The following is a 25457-nucleotide window of genomic DNA, read 5'->3' on the forward strand; positions in this document are numbered from 1 at the left end:
ATCAAGAAGGCTAAGTTGAAATTCATAATGGAGCCTCAGGGAGTTACAGACACAGCTAATCCATTGTGAGAAACTTTGATTACCTGGTTTGCTGAAGATCAATGGTGTTTGCTTTATATGTCTTGAGGTGAATGTAGCTCTTCTTAGAGACCTCCTTTTTCTTTTTAACTAACAATCAGCGGGACTCTCAGGGACCGCGTATTGATCTTTTACTCACCGCAGGCTTCTGCCTGTTGCTTTGCCAGTGACCTGGTGGTGTGTTCCTTGTGTGTACTCAACAGCGTCCTCTGGTGGCTGGTGGATTGTTCGTGTGTGTCGCACCTGTGTGGCATGTGGTGGTGTTGTGGCATGCTGGTTTCGTGGATAGAGGGGGGACAGCTGCTCAGCTGTCCCAGGATGGCTGCAGGAGTGGAATTCTCCTGCAGATGGGTCCCAGTCCTTGTGAAAGCCGGAATGGATGTTTTAATATCCTCATGATTCTTTTTCATCAGGTAGACCCTGACTTTGAGGAAGAGTGCCTGGAGTTTCAGCCCTCAGTAAGTATGGGAAAGAGCCTTCTTGTGTCCGTGCGGTAGGGTGAGGCCAAATGATCTGAAACCCCATTTCAGAAGCTACCAGGGTGGCCATGGAGCACTGGGAAAGGGGAAAGAGGGTCTCATTCTGTGCTTCTCTTAAAGGAAATCATGTCCTCTTATGTCCCAATTCGTCCAAGGGATTGCTGGGCTGTGTGCTCAGTCCAGTGTCCCACTTCTTAGGCTGGAGAAACACGTGGCATCTTTTGGAGTCCTCCTAGGCTGGAGATGGTGCTGTGGCAAGCAGTTGTCTTACTGCTGTAAACCTCAATCTGTGACTATTTTTCAAGAAATGAGGCTAAATGGATAGTAGAAGTAGCCCATGAGGCCTGGCGGGCATTGTGTCTGAGGGATAATTGTCTGACCCCCTGTCCTGCTTTGTACATGGTCAGGAAAAGGCTTCAGGGTATAACATGATTTACAGTGTGATTTGGAATAGCAACAGGAGATGGAGTTTTCTCTGAAGACCATCATCTGCCAGGTCATGCTGATACGTAGGCGCGTGGGGTCCAGGAGTCCATGGTCACGGCTGAAGAAGGCAGTGGCAGTGTTTTATGGTATAAAATAGTTCTCTCGTGGAGTGCTTGGTTCTGGTCTGGGATTGAAAAACAACAAAACAAAACCAACAGTGGCTGCTCATGTGACGTTCTGTGCATCTGGTAGATGTGGTAGGTGATCTTGGGGGTGTTTCTTTTTCTAGAAAAATTTTGGTGAACATCGAAAGGACTTTAAAATACTCATGAAGGGAGTAGAGGTGGAGTGGGAACTGTGAATTCTGCACTAACGGCTTACCTTCTAGTTGTATTCGGGTGGGAGATTGGCTCTGAAGGAAGTTCAAGAGCTGTCTCTCAGGGCCTCTGCTTGTCAATACATGGTCTTGCTGGGGCTTCTGTTCCTTTTCCTGCTGCATGGTGGAGCCCCCGGGGTTCCCCTTGCTGCTTTTTGTCCTCGTCACCCTCACGTTGGAGGCATTTGGAAAGCTCACCTTGCACGGTTGCTGTGGCTTGGAAAGCACTGACTTCATCCAGCTTTCTGGCGCCATGTGAGGAAACCCATCCTAAAAGCCCTCAGCAGGTTTTGGGACACGTGGGCACTATGGGGCAGCTTGGCCTGACAGGGCTTTCTTTTTCGTATGTCATTTCCACTTCTATCTAGCACCTTCTTAATGTCAAAAGCAGGGACTGTCTCTCTCAACTTGTATGTGGTGCCATCAGGTAATACGGAGTGTCACCTCTGAGATTAGGCAAGCCTTGGCTTCCTGCAGTGGGCGCTGCTATCCTAGTGACCCCTGGGTGCTGAGGGGAGAAGGACTGCCCTCCTGGGCTCTTAGTGTTCAAGGGGGGACAGGTATTTCTGGTGCAGGAAGAAGTGCCTAGCAATGACAAGCAGGGAGCAGGGGAGTAAGACAGACCTGAGTTTAAATACCAGTCCCACCACTTAGAAGCTGTGCCCCCTTAAACCAGATACTTTCCCTCCCTGAGCCTCAATTCTTTGCTCTCTACAAGGACATTTTAAAAAGCTGTATGAGATTATTAGCATTTTTAGTACCTTCACATCCACCAGGTTATGTTCAGAGGCATGGAGGGGGTTAGGACAGGTCTTAAGATGTTCATCTGACAGAGGAGGAAGCTGCTGTTTTGAGTTATCCCGACTCTTCCTGCATTTCCGGGTTCAGCAGTCTTTCTATGTCTCATGCTTCTCTGTGCCAGGGAGGTGGGACGAGCTGCAGGGTGGGGTACAGGTCGGAACTGCATTTCTAGCTAGTCTGAGACGGCTCAGGCTGCGGTCCCATGGGCAGGAGTGTAAGAGGGCCTTACCTGCTCCCCTCAGACCAGTGCCACACCTTCTTCTGCATCTGTGGGCAGGGCTTTAGTTTGGGGAGGATCCTGCACCCTGAACCCTCTTCTTGGCTTGGAAACTTAGAGGGAAAAGCTAGGGTTGTATAGTCGGACGAGGAAGCATCTCACTCTCCTCTGCTCCTTCTCGTCCCCTAGGCTGGCCTCCCCTGCCTCTGGTTTTTCGCTTCAAACAACACCTCAGCTTTCTTAGGCTCATTCTGAATTCAGTAGCACCCCCAGGCCACTTACTTGCTCCCAGGGGGAGGAAAAGGGCACCAAGGCTTCTTCTGCTCTTTTTGCACAAGCACTCTCTCCCCACTAGGTGGCAGGCGCTGACTGCACCTGCAGTGTGAGCTTGTGGAATTTCCACACACGCCAATAGAATTCCATACACATTTTCCTGGAGGGCTGCTGCAGGTGTCTGAGATGCCACCAGCCGCTTGGAGCCGAACCCTGTGTCTCAAACCATAAAATCGGGTCTGACTTGATTTTGAAGGTGGTGTGTGGAGTGATTGACAGGTGATGGCAGTGAGGAGAGAACAGAGGCCCCAGGTCCTTTATTCTGAGCTAAGGGTGCAGAGGTGGCCTAGCCATATTCCAGCTGTTAATTCAGCGTAGAAAGAATAAAGGAGCTTGGGTTCCTTTAGGAAGAGGTGTAGTTTACTAGAGGGCAAAGCAGGAGGGAGGAAAGGAACAGAGGTTGGGGGTATTTTGTTTGTTTGTTTTTGAGAAGGGGTCTGGCTATGTTGCCCAGCCTGGCCTCGAGCTTCTGGGCACATGGGCTCTTCCTGTCTTGGCTTGCTAAGCAGCTGGGGCCTCAGGTGCACCTGCGGGTAGTCACCAGGCCTGTCTACCCTACAGAAGAACTTTTTGATTCTAACGGACAGAAATCAGGGCTGCTAATGAAAGGAATAAGCAGGCTACTGCCTGTGCTCCTGGGTCTCAGGCCGGTTGAGTTCAACTCTCTCACGCCCTCCCCTTTGCCTTTAATTGACTGGTTTTCTCGATTCTCTTGTCTTCTTGGTCCCCTTCCTCTGAGTGGGAAGGAGATGTCGCTTCAGCCTGAGAGAAGCAAACTACTGCTGGGGGGAATGTGGTTTTCCCAGTAGATATGGGTGGATGTTGTCATCTTGCAGGGATGCCGGGCATTAAAATGGTCCCATGCACAGTCACCGTGCTGAGGGGGAGCTTGCAAAGCTCACATAGAGCAGGTGCCCACGCTGAGCTCGCTCTTTCCATGTCCTTGGGCCCATGGGCTCCGTTTTCCCAGGGAAGCTTTCGTCATTGCTCCTCAGCCTGCCCATTAGGGATTTTCTTCCACCTCAGCCACAGTTCAGTGTACTAAGAAAGCCCTTTCTCCCTGCACGGCCATCAGCAGTCCCAGCAGTCCCCCAGTTAATTGCACATAGTATTTTTCAGGGCTCGTGACATCATATGTATATAATTTTTGGTTGTGATTAAGCCACACTGGGATTGCTGCTTATGAACACTTGGATTCAGGTTTCATTGTATTTTCTCTCCTGGGAAGCAGCTGTTCTGTATAGTTGGGAGACACCTGTCACTATAGATCAGCAACTGTGAATGACTAAATCCACCAGATAGTTTCCTCAAAGTGCATTCCCTGTCCCCAGCTGCTGCAGGTGGGCAGCTCTCTCAAGATCTTTACCTCCCTCTTTCCATGGAGATTATTGTCGCCCCCTTCACGTGAATGTCTTTATTGCAATGCGACGAGGTAGAGAGCCAGTGTTCTCCTCTCAGGTGGCCGATGATCACCTTTCAGGACTGCTCTGAACCTGGTCCTCCTGCCGGCTGCCACCGTTCCATTCACTGTGTCCCTCCTGCTCCCGTGGACCCAGGAATGGTTATGGTGAGGGCTTTGGCATACGCAGGTCTTCATTGGATGACTTTGACCCACAGGTGGACCCCGATCAGGACGCCTCCCGAAGCAGGTTGCGGAATGCCCAGGAAAAGATGGTCTACTCCCTGGTCTCTGTGCCTGAAGGCAATGACATCTCCTCCATTTTTGAGCTCGACCCCACCACGCTCCGTGGAGGTGACAGCCTTGTCCCAAGGTATGATTTAAGTGTTGCTTAATCAAACAAGAGGATGGGGGGGTGGGCGGGGTCAAGGCAACCGGGCCATGCTTCTTGGAATCCAAATCCTAATGGCCTTTTCTTTAAGCCTTTATAAAGGATTCGGACTGGCCGCCCCAACAGGGCACCTGATTTTCAAATGGTCAGCAGTGGTAAGTTCTCCATGGCTGGATAAGTTTATCATCTGTAGGTAACAAGCCAGACCTTAACCCTTAGTGGCACATTATTGCCTAAGTTCCTCTCTCCCTCCTTCCCCATACCTGGGCCACCTCTTGATCAACTGAATAAAAACTTGAAATTTTAGAAGACAAACTACTAAAATTCACTCTGTGTGTCGTTAAGTTTTACCCAAAGTAGTGAGAAGTTAGATCAGCATTCTTAGAATCTTCGATTTAACTCTTGTTTTTGTTGCCTAAGAATGCATTTTTTATTAGGTTTCTTACTAGGGCATTTTAACTAGGTATAATAGCAGGTCTCATTGTGACCCGTTCATACTTGTGTGTAACATAATTTGTTCCGTTTCATGCCTGAATACTCCCCTTTTCTTCCCCCCACCCTGCCCCCTTCCTCTCCTCTCCTGGTCTCCCTCCTAGTTATTTATTTTTAATTGGTGCATTATAATTACACATAAAGTGGGATTCATTATGATACATTCATGCATGCACATGGCACAGTTTGTTGAGAATGCATTTTTAAATAACTGGACTATAGATGGGACAAAAGCCTATTCTTAAGGTGAACAGCAATATTATTACTCGTAGCTAACATTTATTGAACACTAACTACATGGCTGACACAATGCTGAGTATATAACTTACATAATTTTGTCACTGCAAGAAATTCTGCCAGATGTAGTGTCCACACTTTATCTATAAAGCAACTTGTTGCACATCAGAGAGTCTCATAGGAGAACCCAGATCTTACATGTCTATGGCAGGGTTGTGGGGGCAGCCCCTCTAAGTCTTCAGCACAAGATTGGTGGGTGGGAATGTCCCTGGTGCTGGTGGGCTCTACGTCGGGCTCTCTCACTGAGTAGTTCTTGGTGTTTCCTTCCTCATGGATGCATTGTAGGTCTCCTGCTCAAGGAAGCTAACAACCACAGCTTGGGTGGCATCAAGATTCAGCTTGTTGTAGGTTTGATTTGCATTTCTCTGATGTTGATGATGTCTATCATCTTTCCATGTTTTTGGCTACTGGTCCGTCTTCTTTGAAGAAATATCTGTTTGGATCTTTTGCTTTTTTTTTTTTTTTTTTTGGAGTGGGGGCAGGTGCTGGGGATTGAACTCTCAGGAGCACTCCACCACTGAGCCCCATCCCCAGCCCTATTTTGTATTTTATTTAGAGACAGGGTCTCACCAAGTGGCTTAGCACCTCGCTGTTGCTGAGGCTGGCTTTGAACCTTCGATCCTCCTGCCTCAGCCCCCTGAGCTGCTGGGATTATAGGTGTGCACCACCGTGCCCGGCCCTTTGCTGTTCTTTTATATTTAACAACTTCAAGTTTTATGTCTTTATCATTGAGTGATAGGCATTCTTTATTCAGCTGCAAACACCTCATCAGATAAATGACTTGCAAATATTTTCTTCCCATTTGTCTTTTTATTTCCCTGATGCACGAGAGTTATAAATTTTGTAGAAGTCCAATGTATCTGTTTTACTGAGCTCATGGTTTTGTTTTTGATACAAGCTCTCAAAAATCGATGGTAGCGTTTTCTTGTAACAGTTTTGCAGTTTTCATTCTTTGCACGTAGGTCTTTGATTCATTTTGAGGTCCTTTGAAGTGTCTTGGATGTAGGGTTTATTGCTTTTCAAAAGCTTCCTTTCTCATTGATGGCCTCCTTGTCACACCTGGATGGGTATTGGTCTGGAGAACCCACCTGCATTTCAGTTTAAGTGACTTTCTACATGTATCTTCAGTTCTGAAAGTTCTTTAAGGAGTTTTTCTTAGCATCTCAGAAGACAGGACAAAGATGTTCTTATTTTTTGCTAAATGTGGAAGTTTGTGAGGGCAGAGAACAGAAGGGTATGTGTTCCATGGGAACCTTCTTCAGGGGTTCCCTTGGCGCAGGCAATGGGAGATCGGTTGGCCTGTCCCCCTGGGGGCTGGAAATCCCCCTGACGGGGAGAGCACGAGTGTCTGTATCAGCTGACTAAGCAGTCTTGGCTGGTTGGTGTCCCTAGCCTCTGTGTTCCCTCCATTCTTTTCTGTCTGTTGGCCGACTTTCTTTGTAGACAGATGTCCTTAGACTGATTCTGGACTCAGAAGCCAAGGAAGGCTTGTGTTCAGCCCTGCAGGGGAAGCATCTGGCTCGGTCCACTCGTCTGTTCACCTGTGGTCTTGGACTGGGTCTTGGCTTTTACATTTTTTCCTTCATTCTTGCCCTTGGCCTCCTACTTCAGAGCCAGAGGAGAACAAGGCCTCTTATTCATAGATTCTAAGAAAGACCTTTAGAAGGAATATATTTATTTCTCTCCATTTTAAAGTCATGCTAAATTTTGCTTGAGGATCAGAAAGTATCAGGTTAAATGCATGAACATATGAGAGCTGTTAGTGGGAAGAACATTTTGGTGGCAGTCACTGATTGAAAGAATCCTCTGAGCCAAAGTGAGAGGGTTAATGGCCAACCCTGGATATACTAAGCAAGATAATAAAATTGCAGCATGCATAAATCAGATGCATTCATGAGAGCATCTGCTTGGGCTTTTTTGTCCTGCCTCTCTTTCATATTTTTTAAAATATTCATTTGTTATTGTACTTGGACATAATACCTTTATCTTAATGTGGTGCTGAGGATTGAACCCAGGGCCTCAGTGCTCTGCTGCTGAGCCACAACCCCACCCCTCTTTCCTGGTTTTTGAGTTAAGGATTGGGAATGAGATTTTAGATTTTAAAAGAATCAATAGCATGCCCTTTGGGTCTTCAATGAAATCTGATCTAGAACTGTGTAGAATGTTACCAGCTAAAAGCTAAGCGCTGTTCTTTGGTTTTGTCTTGAAAATAAAGAAAATGAATTCAAGTCACTCAGAACAACAACAAAACATAAATAAATGCTGATCTCTTTGTTAAACATCTCGTTCCTGTCGTTGAATTTATATTCATGCTCATCAGAGTAAATGCCACCCTGGTTTGCTCCTTCTGGCTTGGCTTGCAGGGTTTGGGGCAGCTCTGATGGCAGGCAGAGGGTGTACACAGGTGTATGTCTGGTTTATCTGCTCCCCTGTCCCATGAATGTAGCTTGTCATTGTTCTAAACTCCTCTGGGTATAAATGATTTCCATTCTCCCTCTGTGCCCCTGTCCCAGCTCCAGCTGGTACAGAGAACTTTGTGCTTCTCTGGGTCCTCTCAGTGCCTCTGTCCAGTCCTCTAACTTCTAATCACTTGGTGTGTATTCACCTTGTCTCCCTAAGGGGATGATGATAGGCTCTTGAAGTGCAAGAATTATGTCATATTTTTTCTGCTACATCTTCAGAAGAAAAGCATGGTAAACTTGATTCACACTCGTTGTAGGAACAACAGCAGCAGTTTTGTAAACCCTGTGGAGAACAGAGAAGCAAGTAAAAATTACGTACAACTCAATCATTCAGAATTTATGACTTAAAATTTTGGTTCAGGTAGTTTTAGTGAGGTTCCTGGGCACACAGAGATGATTGTGATTTATCATAAGCTATTTTTTACTTTTGGGGGGATACTAGGAGTTGAACCCAGGGTGACACTCCCTGCCATTTTAATTTTATTTTTTTGAGACAATCTTGCGAAGTTGCTGAGACTGGACTCTGACTTGCAATCCTCCTGTCTCAGCCTCCAAGGATTATAGGCATGCACCACTGTACCCAACACTTTTAACATTTTTTTTAACTTATAAATAACATGTTTTGAACATGTTTCCAAGTAAATAATCATCAATGATCATATTTTAAATAACTGTGTAGTATTCTCTTGCTGTACTATAATTAAATCCTCCATTCCTGAGGCATGAGATTGTTTATAGATTTGTGCTATGATACATAATGCTTTGTTGAACATCTTTGGGCCACATTTTACACCTTAGCTATTATCTCTTAAGGAAGACATGTAAAATTGCCATTGTTAGATGAAAGGACAGGTACATGTTACACAAAGAGCCAGACTCTTCCCCAGTTTTACCTGGTTATACTCTCACCAACTCACCAACAGTGCACAGGAATGGGGTGTGGCTCAGTGGTAGAGCTCATGCTTAGCATGTGTGAGGCCCTGGGTTTCACCCCGAGCACCAAACAACAAAAATATACAAGAGAACTTATTTCCCTAAGCTCTTTTTGATACTAACTTTTATCTGTCTTTAAGATCTTTGAAATGTGATGGAATAAAATGGTATGTTGTCTTAATTTGAGAAAATTATATACTGCAAACGTTTAATGTAGAACTTCCTTGTTTATCTGTCATTTCTATTTTACTTTTGAATTACTGGTTTGTGTCCTTGTCCCATTTACATCAGGTTTTTCTTATTGATTTGTAGGAATTCTTTATATGTGTGGATTAGTTAATTACCTTTCTATGTTATGTGTTATCTTTCTTTGTTCAAAATATACACACGCATGCGCGCGCGCACACACACACAGCCTTCTACAGAAGATGTAAAATTTATCCTTCTTTTAAAAATTTAGAGACTTCATACTTTATTACACACTTCAGAAAGCTTTCCTTCCCAAGATTAGCAAATAGTACTCATAATTTTCTTCCAGGAGTTTTGTGATTTCATTTCTTTCTTTATTGGCGTATAAGGAAATCTTGGTTATTGCCTCTTGTGACAAGCACTAATAGATACTGAGTAAGAACTTCTTGCTGCTCTGTCTCATGTTCCATTTTTACTGAGATGTTTATTCACAGGGTACAATCTTACATTTAGAAATATAGACCATTACGGTAACCCTAGAGTCCTTATGAATTATTTTCTCTTGTAAGTACTTCAGACTGTGCGTGACTTGGACCAGAGCCAGGGACTCCTGAGTCCCTACTGTGCGGTATGCAGGGAGAAAACCTGGGTGTCCCTTTCTCTCTTCAGAGAATGTATTCTAGACCCAGGGCTGTGGAGTAAACCTAACTCTTCTTGTCCCTAACCCTTCTCTTTTATTATCCTTTAGGAACTCCTATGTCCGGCTCAGACACCTGTGCACAAATACCTGGGTCCACAGCACAAACATTCCCATTGACAAGGAGGAGGAAAAGCCCGTGATGCTGAAGGTGAGTCCTGTGCTCAGCTGCCTCCCCTCTGCCCCGTGCTCCCTCCTGAAAGGGCTCCTTTGAGCACAGATGGAAATACGGAGCTGTGAAGTGGGCTCTTTTTTTTTTTTTTTTTTTTTTAAGCTTTAACAAAAGCATGATTATAGCCAAACTTGAATATGATGAAAGAATTTTCTCTAAAGGACCTGGATGAAGCAAAGTAAGGGCTTTTGAAATAACTAGAATCTTTTATTGACTTATTTGTTGGTTGATGGCTCCAGCCCCAGCAGTTGAACAATTGTCTGTAACTCATGTCTGTCTGAATGATAATTTTGGCGAGGAGAATGTTTGCTGTGGCTTGAGGTACCTCAGATATCCAGTTAATTTTCCCCAATATTTATTTTTTCTTTATCTCTCTATGTATTTAATTTCATGCTTTTGTTTCTCAAAACTTCTCCCAGTCTCTTATTCCCTCTCCCCGCTTCTCCTACCCCACAGCCTCCAGGTTCATACAGCATAAACACACTTGTCTTTAAAACATGGAAGCATGGTCTAACATAACTTTTTTGGGGGGTGGCGGTGATGGGGAAGGTGACTGGATTCTTTTTTCTTCTATTTGAGTCTTTTCAGCTTTCTAGAAAAGTTGAAAGAATGGCACAGTTGTCTATCATTATGGTACTCTGTAATTGGTATTAAAATCACCCACCATTTGTATTTTCTGTCTTTTTTTTCTGTAATAATAAACATTTTTCTCTTTAATTTCAAGAATCTCATAGGCTTCCTTTGACAAGTGAAGCTGTAAACTGATAATAGTGCCCCTTTCCTACCTGAGTGATCCCTATGATACGAGCTTTTAGAGACAGCTATTAGCCATTTGAAGTGCATCCTTCAAGATGTGTTCCTGAATTTTATTTAATTGCAAGATAGCTCCAAGTTGCTTGGATTGCGCGATACCGGCTCGATGAGTTATCCACTTAATGCCTTACCTTCTCCACCCAAGATTGTCCCACAAAGACCATCTTGACTTTCAGATTGGCACCTCTCCCGTGAAGGAGGACAAGGAGGCGTTTGCCATAGTCCCAGTTTCTCCTGCTGAAGTTCGGGACCTGGACTTTGCCAACGACGCCAGCAAGGTGCTGGGTTCCATTGCTGGGAAGCTGGAGAAGGGCACCATCACCCAGAATGAGCGCAGGTGAGGGCCCCTGCGTATCCCCACCCCTGTGGATCCCAGAAATCCCCTGGGGAGTGAGAGGATGGAGTCTTCAAATAGCCATGTCTGCGATGGCGGCTCTGAGTGTCCCTGGGTGGCTTCCATTTGTGATTCCCAGGAATAGGTCATTTTGCATTTGGTTTCTTGAGAGCTTCCACAGTTGTGAAGAGCTCCCTCCTCCCACTCTTTCTCCGCCCCCTCCCTCCATCCTGGGATTACTTTACTAAATGTCAGGGGTTACTCTCATGGCTGATATTTTGTGAAGGTGGTCCTCTTATGGAAAACACTGCCTGGTTTAGGTGTCAGTCATTCGAGTAAGTGGACCTGGCTGTGAATTTTTTTTAAATATTTTTTTTTTAGTTGTGGACACAATACCTTTATTTTATTTATGTTTCTATGTGGTGCTAAGGACCGAATCTAGTGCTTTACAAGTGTTAGGCAAATGCTTTACCAGTGAGCCACCACCCCAGCCCTTGGTTGTGGATTTTAAGAAAACTGGAAAGAAGGGTCCTTTCCTGTCCAGGGGGTTGAGGGAGGCCCAGGAGAAGCTTCCATCCTTTTAGAGGGTGAACACTGTCTCTCCTGGCCTCTTTCCTCCTAAGGTCTGTAACCAAGCTGCTGGAGGACTTGGTCTACTTTGTCACTGGTGGAACCAACTCTGGCCAAGATGTGCTTGAAGTGGTCTTCTCCAAGCCCAACAGAGAACGGCAGAAGCTGATGAGAGAACAGAATATTCTGAAGCAGGTGGGTGAGCTGTGGTGTAGCGGGGATTAGCTGTCTGCTTTCCATAGAGTTATCGGTGGTTGCAGGAAATACGGAGATGGAATCAACTTAAACATACTGGTGTAAGGACAAATTTGAGGTAGGAAAGTCCTGAATCCAGGATAGAATAAATATGTAGAAATACATACCAGTTCTCTAAGTGGTTGGAGTCTTGTCTCGGGTGTTGCTGGCTTACAGTGCCAAAAGAGAAATGCACTAGTTGCAAGCCCCAAAGTTCTTCCTGGGAACTAGGCATTTGGAAGTCCTTTTCCTTTGGGTCTGTGATAGACAAAATTCATGTTTAAACAAGGATTTTCAATCCAAGAATAAATTATATCCAGCAGGTTCAAGTGTTGAGTAGACAAATTAGACATCTGGCTTACTGCCAACACTCAGTTCCACAACAGCAGTTCCTTGAGGGGCCAAGGCAGTGTGATTCAGTGGCAGGAGATTTCAGCGATCTCTACGTAGGCCACCGGGCTTCCAGATGGACAGTTATCTGCTCTCTTCCCTCTAGCACCCTTGTGATGCAGGGATTATTTTTTGCATTTTACTGATGAGAAGACAGAATCTTACTTTGACCATGATCTGTACTGCTAAGAAGTATCTACCTAGATCAAATTAAGAATAAAGAAAGACGATGTTCACCTCCATCGCGTTGAGTACAATTATGGAGGCATCCAAATGAAGCATCTTTGAAAAAATGCTCTGAGGTTTTATAAGATGGAATCTATTTATAGCCTGAACTGTGAGGGGGTTTATTAATTACATCTCATCTGGAATTCTGATTGGTGCAGTAAAGGTCAACCTGTCTTATAAGAAAGGGACCAGACAGAGTCTCAGGAAGCAAGGGCAATGGCGTCACAGATGGTTACAAAGGCTAGTGAGTTTCCCAGAAGGTACAGGTCAGCTGTTTCCCAAGATCAGCATGTACCTGGGTGGAGACCTGCAGACACCTGGGTTCAGAAGCCGTCCTGGAGGTGCGTCTGAAATCTATATGGGCAGCCTCTGCCCTTCACTTCCTTGCTCTCAGCAGTGTCCTCTCATGCCTGTGAGGACCGGGAAGGGATGCTGACTGAGCCCCTGATGTCAGTTGATGGACTGAATGCAGGTCTCAGGCTGTTGACTTGCTGGGGTGGGAAAGCTCTCTGATGGGATGGATGCAGGTGTCCCGAGGTAGTATCTCTTCCAGACGGAGGGCTTGCTCCTGCCAAGCATCCAGTGAGCAGTCTATATTCTTGATTTTCACACGCAGATCTTCAAGCTGCTGCAGGCCCCATTCACAGACTGTGGGGATGGCCCCATGCTTCGCCTGGAGGAACTGGGGGACCAGCGGCATGCTCCTTTCAGACACATCTGCCGGCTCTGCTACCGGGTCCTGCGACATTCGCAGCAAGACTACAGAAAGAACCAGGTGGGGGTCAAGGGTGGTGGGAAGTGACTGTCTCCCCCCTTGAGTTCATGTGCCTTGCTCAGCAGCACAGGTAGTTTGCAAGCCTGGGGAGAAGATGTATTATAGAATCCTTAAGAAAGACACTGGGGAAACATCATATGGTGCCACCAAAATAGGTCCAATTACGAAAATGAAAAGAATAAGAAATTAAAAAAAAATTAAGAGGTACCAGAAATTCCCCTTTCAGTGAGATTTTTTGATTTTGAAACTGATAGGACATTTATGGTATTTTTTTTTATGGCATATTCCCTTCCCTGAAGGGTGAGTGGTAAAGTAATTATGTTATAAGTACAGTGGAATCTTAACTTTTTACTGCCTTCTAGATCCTGTATCTCTGTTAATAACTTGTTTTAGTTTGGTTCCAGCTCATGTTCTATGATATCCTAAGCTATTAACTATAACTACAACCATGTGTGTGTGTGTGTGTGTGTGTGTGTGTGTGTGTGTGTGTTTGTTTTTGTATCTATGCACACATAATACAATATATTCTCCCTATGAAATAAATGGGGTAACTTCTTGGAGTGGCATTCCAAAAAACACTGAGATCCAATGAAACTGAGAACTCTGTGGCTACGTCATTGGTTCTGTACCAGGGGTCATTGTGAGCCCAAGAAGCAGCTGGCATGCCTGGAGACACTTTTGACAGTTACAGCTGGGGAGTGTTACTGTCATCCAGTTGGTAGAGGTCAGGATGGTATACGATATTCAGGACAGCCCTCTGCAGTAACAAGTTATCTCACCCCAGATGTTGATAGTGCTGAGATTAAAGCCTGGTGCAGTGACAGATGCCTGTAATCCCAGTGATTTGGGAGCTGAGGCAAGAGGATAGTGAATTCAGGTCAGCCTCCAACACTTTGCAAGACCCTGTCTCAAAACTAAACACAAGGTGTAGCTCAGTGGTAAAGATCCTTGGGGTTCAATCCCCAGTACCGAAACCAGAATAATAGCAGTAGTAATAATAATAATACTGAGATTAAGAAAGCCTGCTCTGTGTACAATACTATAGATGGAGATCTTACTCTGCTCCTCTCTCATTCTTGGGAGGAGGATTCTGCAGGCCCCATCGTGTCTGCCAGGACATGTTGCTTGTTTGCGAGGAAACTAAACCAGTCCCTCTTGGTGCTGCTGAAGTGGATGTCTTTCCTTAGTGGTTTATGGATCTTGTGCAAGTTGGCAGAGCTGTATCTCTGAAGGCCAGTGAATTCCCAAACATGTACTCTTATTGAGTATATGTGGCCCATGGCCACCATGTTAATCCTGAATTGCCCCCAAGATGTAAGAACTAATAAAAAATAGAGCCAGTTTGAAGAGTCACTTGAACTTGGAGCATGCAATCTTTTTTATTGTAATTTTTTAATTGGAAAACAAATACACAACTTGGAATGGATTCGAGGCAAATTATACCATAGCAAACAGTCTTTTTTGGGCAGGGAGCTGTTTTTGAATAAAAGCAAACAACTATTTGCAACAGGTTCCTTGAGTTCACAGATATTTTTTATGGAATGTGATATGTGAGCCCAAAGAAAGAAGGCCAAAGATGGGCTTGTTTATTTATTAATAGGAAGTAGCCTATTAATATGATCAATTGGCTTAGATATTCCCAACTTTCTTCTATTCATTGACTTTAAAAATGAATTTCTTGCCAGACGTGGTTGCACACACCTGTAATCCCAGTGGCTCAGGAGACTAAAGCAGGAGGATTGCAAGTTCAAAGCCAGCCTCAGCAATTTAGGGAGGGCCTAAGCAACTCAGTGAGACCTGTATCAAAATGAAAAATATGAAAGAGCTGGGGATGTTGGCTCAGTGGTTAAGTACCCCTGGGTTCAATCCCTGGTACCATAAAAATAATAATTATTATCTCCACCCTCCCTCCCCATGTAAGCAAAATATGGTAACACGATTCCAAATGTCTAGATAGGCTTTGTCGGTGTTAATTCAACAGCACACAGAGGAACAAGGCACAGTTAAGTCCTGTTGAATTAGTACTAAACACAGAACTGAATAATAACTTTTGACCTTATGGAAAAATAAGTCATCTGATTAAAATTTATACCATATACTTCAAAAATCCACATGTAAATACAAGGAGTTTTGATTAATGATATCTGTGGGGCAGGTTTAGTAAAATAAGGGGTACCAGGGAGTTGGCAGCTGTTGCCCCAGGACAGAAAGCTGTGGAAGGTGGCCCCTGGGATCTGCCTGCTAAGGGGTACTTCTCTTCTGGGGGTGCTGCTGCTGTCCTGTTACATGGGAGCCACACTGTCGATCATTCTGCTGACCTTTCTTTTCTGCCCCTTACAGGAGTACATAGCCAAGCAGTTCGGCTTCATGCAGAAGCAGATCGGCTATGATGTACTGGCCGAGGACACCATTACTGCCCTGCTCCACAATAACCGGAAACTCCTGGAGAAGCACATCACAGCGGCCGAGATAGACACATTTGTCAGTCTGGTGCGAAAGAACAGGGAGCCCAGGTGAGGTGCTAGCGGGGTGGATGGGGAGGTGTCTGGGCATCTCAGGTATGGGTTGGTGCTCTTACCGGGCTCACTGTCCTGGGGGCTGCCAGTGGCAGGTTTTAGTTAGGCAGGTCTCAGGTGGCTGTGGATGATTGGCAGGGATGCAGTAGTGGATGAGGTACCAGGTGGGATCCTAGCTCCCAACATCTTTCCCTGTTGGAGGACTGTGGCTTTCCTCCCCAGTTTTAATTCCCTCACCTGCTCAACAGGTAGTTATGAAAATCAGACACAAGTAACTATTCGTGAAGAGAGGTTAGCCTGTAATGGATGCAGAGTAAACTGTAATTACAGTTGGCCACTCATTTCCTTTTTGGCACCCCATGAATACCAGGCAGATCCCACCCCCAGGATATCATCGGTAAGTCTTTTGCAGACGCAGCCATTGCTGCTGTTACGAGTGCCCCCACTGGAGAGCTGCTTAGGGCTGCTAGAGGACATGACTGCACCCATAAAAACAACCCGCATCTCACAGGGCTGCTGGGGGCCAGGAAGGGAGCCCAGGAGGCACTTCCCGTACCCACAGGATGGAGCTCTGGAATTAAACCTCCTTTTCTGTAGATAGGAAAACTGAAGTATAATGAGGTTAAGTGATTTCTCCAAATGACTGTCCCTATCAGCACAGTGAGTCAGCACCCCGGCCAGGCTTCCCAGAGCCCAGCCCAACCACTCAGGCTCTCACCACCTCTTCCTGACGTGGACTCTTTCTCCTGCTTTCCCCCTCCTCATTTTGGCCTGATCGGCTCTTCCTTGGCCATAATCACTGCCATCTCTCTTCTTTGACTCCTTTGTTCCTTCATCCGGGGTTCTGGTGGTGCCGTGGTCACAGGCACCCTGGCCTCCGTGTGGGAACTACCCACCTGAGGAGGAATCAACCCCTCCCGCCAAGCCTCTGCTCTCTCTCCAGTCCTGTTTTCCGTCTCTGGTTAGGTTCCTGGATTACCTCTCTGACCTCTGCGTGTCCATGAACAAATCCATCCCAGTGACCCAGGAGCTGATTTGCAAAGCTGTGCTGAATCCCACCAACGCCGACATCCTGATTGAGACCAAGTGAGTCGGAGCTGGGGCTTAGGGTCAAGTGGAGGAAGGGGTGTGTGGGTGGACGGGGAGGCTCCGTGGAGGTTTGTGCCCCTTCATTTCTTGAGTCAGTCTGAGTCAGGCTGGCTGCCTTTCACTCTTCACTTTGCAGCTCTTCTCGGGGGGGGGGGGAGGGGGGGGCATTTGAGTTTGTGGGGTGGCCTCTCTGCAGATTTCGAAGCGTCCTGGCTTAAACATCATGTAAGCTCATTGGGGAGCACTAGACAGATGCTAGTTTAATTTTAAGAGGTGAAAATTCTTGAAGTGGGATGAGCAATTAAAAATTTTAAAGGATATCATTAATATTCAGTGTAAACATGAAATCAGTATTGAGAAGAGTTTTAAATGATCACTATTCACAAGTGTTCATTGGTCCATAGATGTTCTGGGTATGGCAGTAGTTTGTCTTAGGAAGAAAGCAGGCTTTTTTTTTTTTTTTTTTTTTTTTTTTTGGTGTTTTTCCTATATTTTACCAAGCAGTTTTTCTGGTAAGTATATGCAATAGCGTGGATAGTCTTTTATTTATTTATGGTACCAGGGATTGAACTCAGGCATTTAAACTCTGAGCTATACCTTCAACCCTCCCTTTGTTTTTTTTTTTTCTTTTAAAATTTGAGACAGGGTCTTGCTAAGTGACTTAGGGCCTTACTAAGTTTCTCAGGCTAGCCTCTAACTTGCAATCCTCCTGTCTCAGCCTCCTGAGTCTCTGGGATTACAGGCATGCAGCACTGTGCCCAGCATGGGTAGTCTTAAAAACTGTATATTTTTTGTTTCTTATGCATAACTTATCATGGGGCTTGGATTAATGCAGTTTTTTAGCTTCTCTGGGGCTGGGTAATTCTTTGTGGTGGGGGATTTCCAGTGTGTCGTGGGATGTTTAGCAGTGTTCCTGACTTCTACCCATTAGATGTCAGAACAACCCCTCTCTTTCAGTGTGACAACCCAGATAGTCTCCAGACATTTACAGGGGTCCACTGGAGAAGCAGAACCAGCTAGTTGAGAAAGAGGTAGAGGTTCTACTCCATGTGGCTCTGCTGGAGGGAGGATAAAATACGAAGCTGCTTCATGTGTGTAATGGAGCTGGATTTCAAAGAATTTCAGAAATAACGCCTTCCCCTTCTCCCCATCTCTAGGCTGGTTCTCTCTCGTTTTGAATTCGAAGGCGTCTCCACCGGGGAAAATGCTCTGGAGGCCGGGGAGGACGAGGAGGAGGTGTGGCTGTTCTGGAGAGACAGCAACAAAGAGATTCGCAGTAAGAGCGTCAGGGAGTTGGCGCAGGATGCCAAGGAAGGGCAGAAGGAGGATCGCGATGTCCTCAGCTACTACAGGTGTGAGGGAGATGTGGGGGGCTCGGCTGGAATATGCTGCTTGCTTGTTGGTTGCTCCAGGGAGTCACCAGGCTGCTCGCTCTGGGAGATCGCCCAGCAGAAAGACAGAGGTGGTGTTTTCAATTTAAGAGCATAAGCTGGGCCTGGTGACACACCCTGATAGCCCAGCAGCTTGGGAGGCTGAGGCAGGAGGATCACAAGTTCAAAACTAGCCTCAGCAACTTAGGGCCTTGCTAAGTTGCTTAGAGCCTTGCTATCTATATATAAAACACAACAGAGCTGGGGATGTGGCTCAGTGGTTAAGTGTCCCTAGGTTCAGTCCCTGGTACAAAAAAAAAAAAAAAAAAAAATTTGCAAGCATATGATCTCCTGAATATGTAATTCATTGATAGCGGGGCATGCTGGGGTCACAAGTAGGAGGAAGGACTGCGAGGGCCTGTCAGGGCCTGGGATCACCCTTCATCACCATTTATCAGTGAAGGCTGCGTGTATTGTGGTAGTTAAGCGTCAATCTGTGTGGGTTTAGATCCTGACCTATATTCTTACTAGTTTTCTGACATTGACCAAGATTGACTTCATCCTCCAGTTTCTGTATCTGCAGAATAGTGGTGATTGTACCCATCTTTTGGAATGATTACAGACCGAGCTAGACAATGACCCCATGTGTGCACATATCTCTGCATTACTACATCTGTTTGTACACCTCTGTGCGAGTACGGAATGAAAACTGTGAACATTCCTTCTCCTGAATCTGAAATTGAAATCGGAAACTTCAAACCCCGACATGACGCTCAAAAGGTTTCAGATTTCGGAGTCTCTCAGACTTTCAGATCAGTATAGACTGCAGGTCTTCCCAAGTCTAGAAAACTCCAAGGCCTGAAACTCTGCTCCTGAGCATTTCCAACAAGGGATGCGTGACCTTTGCTTCCAAAATTTTAACAACACTGCGGGGTCTGTTCTAGCCGTCACCCTTCCTGTGATCATAATACCCCCTACTCTCGTCATTCCTGGGATGTTTCCTGTTGGTACATGCCCACTGCCACCAGTCTCCACCTCTGTGTCATCTCCCCAGCTCTGAGGATGTCACCCCGCCCCCAGCTCTGAAGCTTCTCGCCCTGCCTCCTGAGAGGAAAGGAAGGAAACAGGAGGGAAGTAACTCAGTAGATACTTCTAAGAGGAAGAGAGAAGAAAGTAGTGCTTCTAGTATTTTTCTAATAAAATAAATAAAACTTAGCAGTTAAAATGTCTTTTCTTACCTCAAGCGTTCCAGTTTCTTCCCTCCCATTGTACATGATATTCATCCCTTCAATTTCTACTACATCCGTATGCCCCATAAATCACATAGTTTTCCCTTATTAAAATTTCATACAAATTATACCCTACACCAGATACCCTTCTAAAACTGGCCTTGATCATTCAATATTGTTTCTGAAATGTATCTGTGTTAATAGAGGCAGACAGTTTAATTTTGAGTTAGGTGGTATTCTCTTTTATTAATGTACCATCCAAGAGAACCATGGAAGGCCTAGCCATGTTCCTCTGATTATTTTATAAAACATTTCAGGGTAAAATGGAATCAAGTTACGACATGATTGCCCTAGCACGGCTGGACTCGTGAGATGGTTGGCTGTCTCCCCTGGCTTTCTGGCGTAGCATGAACTTTGTTTTATTACAGGAGCCAAAGTTGGGTGTAGAAGAGTCACATGGGGGTGTGGGTGTAAGTTCAGATGGCCAAATGTGTCCCCAGGGAAACAGGGCCTGCCTGGATACCTAGAGTGCCAACCCGATGCCCCTTTTCTTTCCTCAGGTATCAGTTGAACCTCTTTGCTAGGATGTGTCTGGACCGCCAGTACCTGGCCATCAACGAGATATCAGGCCAGCTGGATGTGGACCTCATCCTGCGCTGCATGTCTGACGAGAACTTGCCCTACGACCTGCGAGCCTCCTTCTGCCGTCTCATGCTCCACATGCACGTGGACAGAGACCCCCAGGAGCAAGTCACTCCCGTGAAATACGCCCGCCTCTGGTCCGAGATCCCCTCGGAGATCGCCATTGATGAGTGAGTCTGGCTCCTTCTTGTGGAGACCCCAAAACCTCGTGTTTATAATGTTCGGTGCAGCAGTAGCTAAGCCACGTGTGATTTCTACTGAATCATGGAAGAAAGATGAAGTTTTTATTTATCTATTTTTTGACATTGTTCAATTTAAAGTGAAATCATTTGCTTGGCAAATATTATTTCATTCCTTAAAGTAAGAGATGGCCAGGCACAAAGCTATATGCCTATAAATCCCAGCAGTTCAGGAGCCTGACGAAGGAGGATCTCAAGTTCAAGGCCAGCCTCAGCAACTTAGCAGATCTAAGCAACTTCGTGAAACCCTGTCTCAAAAAATAAAAAGGGCTGGGGATGTGGCTCAGTGGTTAAGTGTCCCTGAGTTCAGTCCCCTGAAAGAGATGGCATGATTGTGTTTTATACCTTTCATATATCTCTAATAATCTCTACATTTGAATGTGTACTGTGTGCCAAGATCAAGGAATATTAGTGAAGAAGCTGGACACCTTATTTCTATGCTAGTGGGGAGGATGGGAGAATAAGGTCAGTGACTGATGTGTATGTGGTGACGTGCTGAGGAGGAAGAGGAGAACCAGGGTGCAGGGATACAAAGTGTCAGGGACGTTGACTTTGGGGCTGAGCGGCCTGGGCACAGCGTGACACGGTGTTCCCTTCCCCTGTCCCTCCTTGCAGCTATGACAGTAGTGGAGCATCCCGAGATGAAATCAAGGAGAGGTTTGCTCAGACCATGGAGTTTGTGGAGGAGTATTTACGGGACGTGGTTTGCCAGAGGTTTCCATTTTCTGATAAGGAGAAGAATAAGCTTACGTTTGAGGTAACGCACGATGTGACCTGTGTGTTTTAGTTCCTTTTTCAGTGGTTTTACGGCAACGGGGCAGATATAAAATATGTTAGTAAGTGGTGATTTTTGTCACGATGCTCTGATTGGTGTCATCAAAAAGAATTTCCACTCAGTTTTGTTCCAGCCTAAAACAGAACCAACACCAGTCACGTGGCTCAAGGAGGCTCTTGGAAGAAACGCAGGAAGACAATTGGGTCATGTAAAATGACAGAATGTGACGTGCGCTCTGTATTCGTGTTAAAAGTGTCAGGGAGAAACACACTGTGCTTGGGATCTGCCATAGATTAATCCTTTGAGGAACATAAAACCTTATTACCTTTAACTTAAAATGTCTCTGGGACCACTTCCGCCTTTTGGGGTTGTATTTCTGAGGATTGCAGTGGTGGTATTTGGGTCCATGTCGGTATTACTTGGTTTGCTCAGTGTTAGCCTGGGGCAGCTGCACACACTCGGTGACTAGGACAATTTTATTAACTAGTCATCAGAGCAAATGAGCAGATTTGCAGGATTCTGTTTCTCATTTACTCATTAACAGAGACTGTAAGGGAAATACCTGCCTTCTCTTACATGAGGAAGGTCAGGTCTCTCGGCTATTACTAACTAGTCGACCTCAGGTGGAGCAGGAGGGTGCTGTTCCTCTAACGCCACCTTCTTTCGCCCACGGTAGGTTGTCAACTTAGCCAGGAACCTCATATACTTTGGTTTCTACAACTTCTCTGACCTCCTGCGGCTGACCAAGATCCTCCTCGCCATCTTGGACTGTGTGCACGTGACGACCATTTTCCCCATCAGCAAGATGGCGAAAGGAGAAGAGAATAAAGGTAACGATGATGTGGAGAAGCTGAAGAGTGAGTATCTGATGGTGCCCGTACATCTGAGATGCCCTCCCAGCCTTCCCTGTCCCTGTCACATCCTGCCTCGCCTTGTGACATCACGTCCTTCCCCCCTCCATTCCTTCCGCTCTTCATCATGAACATTCTCAAATGTTAAAAAAAGTCCCAGGGACCGTTGTGTGAATTCCCACACCCCTGGCGTCGAGTCTCATGATTAGTGTTTTGGGATCTCTCCTGTGCATTCACCTGTGGGAGCCTGTGTCCACTTTGTGGAACCATTGGAAAGTCACCTGGCATTTTCAGTGTTTAGTTCTCAAAAACATGTGTGTCCTCGTTTGTTTGTGATGTTCTTGGACCCTGGATGATAATAGTTATGCATGAAACATGATCCAGGCTTGTGTCTTGGTATCTGTTTCCACTTTGTGAATAGGAAAACCCCCCTTATATGCTTATTTCTTCCTCGGTTGTAGGAAGAAACATAGCACAGAGTCGGTCTCATTTTTCAACTGGTTTTCTGTATGTGTCTCCTGCTCTTTGTTAAGCCCTGTGCTGTAGCCATTTTGCATGCATAATAATGCTATTCTGTTGTTGAGCTCTTATTCTGCTTTAAGGATTGGGGTGTAGCTTAGGGATAGAATTCCTAGTTTGCACTAGGTCCTGGGTTTGATTCTCAGCACCACACACACACACACACACACACACACACACACACAAATATTTCTCGTTTATATGTGAGAAAACTGAGGGATGATATGACGTCCCCATGATCAAGCTGCCTTTGAGAGCAGTGCCAGGTTTTGTGCCTGGTTGGTGCTGAGATCTTAAGTACTTTGCACATTAACAAGCATATATGTTGCTGAGGAATAAAACCTGGGTGTGAATTCATATCACCCACGGGGGCTAACAAAACCCAAGTTCTTTCCACTGTTCTCAGAAGTCTTCAGCTTTGGGGTAGGCACCCACCTTTTCGGGTTCCTGGGGTCCCGAGAGTGTTTTGGAAGGGGCCAGGTTAAAGGACCTGTTCAGAGCGCCCCTGCCCCTTGCCAGGTGCTCAGGGAACTCTGCAGAGGTCTGACCCAGGTCTGTCCTGGCCCTTCCCAGGCAGTAACGTGATGAGGTCCATCCATGGAGTCGGGGAACTGATGACCCAGGTGGTGCTCCGGGGAGGTGGCTTTTTGCCCATGACCCCCATGGCCGCTGCCCCTGAAGGCAACGTGAAGCAGGCGGAGCCGGAGAAGGAGGACATCATGGTGATGGACACCAAGTTGAAGATCATCGAGATCCTGCAGGTATGGGAGGAGGGGCGGGAAGGTGCTCCCAGAGGCACTGTTTGCATCTGCCCTCTGCTCTGACGGAGTCCAAGGCGTTCTGAGAAGAAATGGGAAAGTCTCTTAGCTCAGCTCTCCCTTTGCTGTGGAGCTGACTCCTCGATTCCTTCACTGCCATCTCCTGCCCCTGCCCAGCACAGCCTTGTCCCTCCAGCCACACCGGGACTTGCTGGAGTCCCCTTAGCTTCCCAAGGACACTGCCTCCCTGTCTCTGCCTGTTCTGTCCCCTTGCCTTGGAATTCACTGATCCTCCTGCTCCCGGCTCCTGAGCTCCCTGTCAGGGATCCTAAATCCGTTCGGGGTTCCACTGATTTTGCGAACTTTCCTCTTTTCCTTATTCCCGCCATTTTTCTTGTATTCATTCATTCATTTGAAAAATATTTGAGCCCAAGCCAGTGCCAAGTCCCTTTAAGCACTGGGAATCCTAACAATGAACCAAGTAGATTAAATTTCTGCTCCTAAGGAGCTCATTTGGATAGCAAGTGTAGGCATATATATATATTTTTAAAAATCAGTGCTCAGATGTTAAAATACAAAGGAGGTTCGGGGTGATATTCAGAATTGTGGGTAGCTGGGCTTTGGGGGACATTGTTTTTGATGGCATTATCAGAGAAGGCTTCTCTAGTGAGATGTCACTATCAGAGACTTCAATGAAATGAGGAGCTGCCCTTGCAGATATCCAGGAAGAGTCTCAAGACAAAGAGCAAATTCAAAGATCCTGAAGTGGGGGCAAGTTGGGGAACAGGTTGTTCAGGGACAGACGGGAGAGGGTGGCTCAGGTGGACGGAATGCCCGAAACGCTTTTGGATGTTATGAGTTCAACAGTGAGCAACTCAGGATGGCTTCTGTGTGTCTGCTCTAACCCGAACCTGCTCAGAGTCTTACCATTTGGAAGATGACTTTGTTCAGGAATGAAAATCGCCTACAAGGAGCGGAAAGGGGGAGCACAGGCGCAGGGGTTTCAAGCTGTAGTGAAGCCAAGAGGGTCACAAACCCAGGACAGACCCTCCCCTGTGCACAGAGTCTCCGGCTTTTGCCTCTTCAAGGACCGTGCTCTTGGAATGGTTCCCGGCCTTTGTCAACAAGTTCTCCCTCATTCTGTGATGATTTCCATGTGCCATGCAAACTTGCTACAGTGTCATAACTTAAAAAAGATTACAGCAAAAATGAAATCCTTCTGTTACCAGCAGTTGCTCCTTGCCCATCTTCCTCCCTCTCTGTGAGTCTTTACAGCCAGCTCACCCACAAGAGTTCAGTGTGTTCACTCCTCCTGTCAGCCGCCCGGGTACCCCGTAACCCATTCATGCCGACACCTACAAGTTACCATCGTAGTGAGTTTTGAGGCTCTGGGAAGATACCAAGTGGGATGTACAGAAGTTGTTTGGAAACTTAGACAGGGAGTCGGGAGGCAGGCCAAACAGCCCTGAAATGGGGTTAGGTTGCCAAGAGGGCTACCCAGAAACAAAGACAGTACGGAAGGAAGAACGTGAGCTCCTTCAGCAGAGCCAGGTGGCTGGTCTTTCTTTTTGACCTGAGCAGCCATCCTGGGAAACGCATCCTACGTCTGCTGGCGTAGAGGGAATTCAGGACGTCAAAAAAAAGGAGTCCAGGGATCTGTTCCCCAAATCAGGGGAAACAGCCAGAAACATGTTCAAAATATACACTCAGTAGTAAAAAGAAAACTGCTGTCAGGGCTCCAAAGCAGCCAACTTTACTCTCCCCTGTGTTTGGCCCAGAGCTGGCGGTTAGCAGTGGCTGAGAAGTCCTGCTTCACGGGGCGGAGCAGGGAGAGGTTGATGTAGCTGAGTGAGTTGCCGGATGCCGAAGCGCCCTAGAAACTAAGGTGATGTGGCCCCACTTGGTAGGTCCCGTGGAAGTTCTGCTGTTGTTAACGTGACTTGAAATCTAAGCCAAGTATTTGCCTCACTTAGTGCTTAAGGGAATTGGTGCAGCTAATGCTGGGCCCTGCCCGAGCACAATGGCTTGGCGAGGGGCTGAAGGTGGCATGTTCATATAACCAACCTGTTTCCGTTTCCTCTTCCATCTTTAGTTCATTTTGAATGTGAGGTTGGATTATAGGATCTCCTGCCTCCTGTGTATATTTAAGCGCGAGTTTGATGAAAGCAACTCCCAGACCTCGGAAACATCCTCCGGAAACAGCAGCCAAGAAGGGCCCAGTAATGTGCCAGGTTGGTGATCCCAGAGTGGGGTTTTGGCCATAGAATGGGACCTGGGAAAACTAGAGATGCAAATGGTGTCTTCTAGAAAGGAGTGTACAGTGGGAGTGTTTTTGAGGACAACTGTACTTCAGAGACATGTACCTGAGACTGATTCTTTTGGG

At 46.2% G+C, this 25457-nt stretch overlaps 1 protein-coding gene across 1 annotated transcript in view; it reads left to right on the top strand.

Annotated features, from left to right (window-relative positions):
• The window catches only part of Itpr1 (inositol 1,4,5-trisphosphate receptor type 1), a 307500-nt gene that overhangs the window by 133916 nt on the left and 148127 nt on the right, over positions 1-25457 (top strand). Inside the window, exons 12-25 of the mRNA XM_077793448.1 lie at positions 492-536; positions 4328-4482; positions 9622-9721; positions 10732-10892; positions 11513-11654; positions 12928-13086; positions 15427-15599; positions 16569-16688; positions 17849-18043; positions 19851-20102; positions 20787-20928; positions 21623-21803; positions 22890-23077; positions 25167-25305. Coding sequence (XP_077649574.1) covers positions 492-536; positions 4328-4482; positions 9622-9721; positions 10732-10892; positions 11513-11654; positions 12928-13086; positions 15427-15599; positions 16569-16688; positions 17849-18043; positions 19851-20102; positions 20787-20928; positions 21623-21803; positions 22890-23077; positions 25167-25305 — 2152 coding nt within the window. The remainder of the gene's footprint in view (positions 1-491; positions 537-4327; positions 4483-9621; positions 9722-10731; positions 10893-11512; positions 11655-12927; positions 13087-15426; positions 15600-16568; positions 16689-17848; positions 18044-19850; positions 20103-20786; positions 20929-21622; positions 21804-22889; positions 23078-25166; positions 25306-25457) is intronic.

Source organism: Urocitellus parryii, chromosome 16, assembly GCF_045843805.1.
Source record: "Urocitellus parryii isolate mUroPar1 chromosome 16, mUroPar1.hap1, whole genome shotgun sequence".
NCBI classification, from domain to species: domain Eukaryota; kingdom Metazoa; phylum Chordata; class Mammalia; order Rodentia; family Sciuridae; genus Urocitellus; species Urocitellus parryii.